This window comes from Vigna angularis, chromosome 2 (genome assembly GCF_016808095.1).
Source record: "Vigna angularis cultivar LongXiaoDou No.4 chromosome 2, ASM1680809v1, whole genome shotgun sequence".
In the NCBI taxonomy this organism is placed as follows: domain Eukaryota; kingdom Viridiplantae; phylum Streptophyta; class Magnoliopsida; order Fabales; family Fabaceae; genus Vigna; species Vigna angularis.
In genome coordinates, this window is record NC_068971.1 from 25,405,951 (window position 1) to 25,406,958 (window position 1,008).

General features: G+C 46.6%; 1 protein-coding gene across 1 annotated transcript; it reads right to left on the reverse strand.

Moving 5' to 3' along the window:
- Positions 1 to 1,008, reverse strand: LOC108327426 (uncharacterized). Its single transcript, XM_017561130.1, has one exon. The coding sequence runs from the start codon at positions 1,006 to 1,008 to the stop codon at positions 1 to 3; it is 1,008 nt and encodes a 335-aa protein (XP_017416619.1).

Below are 1,008 nucleotides of genomic sequence, written 5' to 3' on the forward strand. Positions count from 1 at the left end.
TCATGGGTCAAGGTCGATCGTCGTTGGCTCTGCACCCCTAGACTTCTTTGGTGGTACAAAGGATGTGATTTTTAGGCCAGTAACATAACACTGTCGAGTCGTTCGTTGATCGACTCTCACCGTACAGATATTACCCTTATCGGACGAGAATTTCATAGCTAAGTGAGGGGTGGATACAATGGCTCCGAAAGCATTCAGGCAGGGTCTCCCTAGTAGTGCATTGTAAGAAGTGTTTGCTTCTACCAGCAAGAACCTTATTTTGATCTCTCTTGCCTTCTTGCCTGTCCCGAGTCGAGTTCTCAAGTCCAGGTATCCTCGAGTATCTAATATTTCTCCAACGAACCCCATAATTTTCTCATTGAATGAGGCTATTATGTCTTTGGATAAATCTATTTTTAGGAACGTAGTCCAATATAGGATGTTGACCGAACTACCTTGATCAATCAACACTTTAATGACATCGTAGCGTGCTATCTCGACGGTGATGACCATGGGATCATCTTGATCGGGGTCTGGTGCATGGAAATCTGCATTGGTAAAAGTAATATCTGGCATGGATTGGGGTTGTCGATCTACCATGCAAACAGTTTTCAGACTCCTCAAGTGTCTTTTTTGGGCTGAAGATGATGTCCCTCCCCCTTCGAAGCCTCCCGATATGGTATCAATTCGCCCGCGGACGGATCTTTCCTGTTCATGATCACGACTGTGGCTTCGGGAGTGCCTCCTACGCCGGTTGTCTTTTCGGGATGGTTGTTCAGGGCTTCTACATGAAGCTCTCCCTCTAAGAGGACTTCTCATTTTAGCCCCCTCCTCTCTAACATACTTTTGGAGATAGCCCGCCCGAACGAGCCTTTCTATTTCATCCTTCACTAGGGTGCATTCTTCGGTGGAGTGGCCATGGTTTTGATGAAGATGACAAATTCTTCCTTTGTCGGCATTCTTTGGGGAGGGTCTTTTTCGAACCGTGAGTAGTTCGGCGTGAAGGGCTTCCTCGAGTACTTTTGCCAT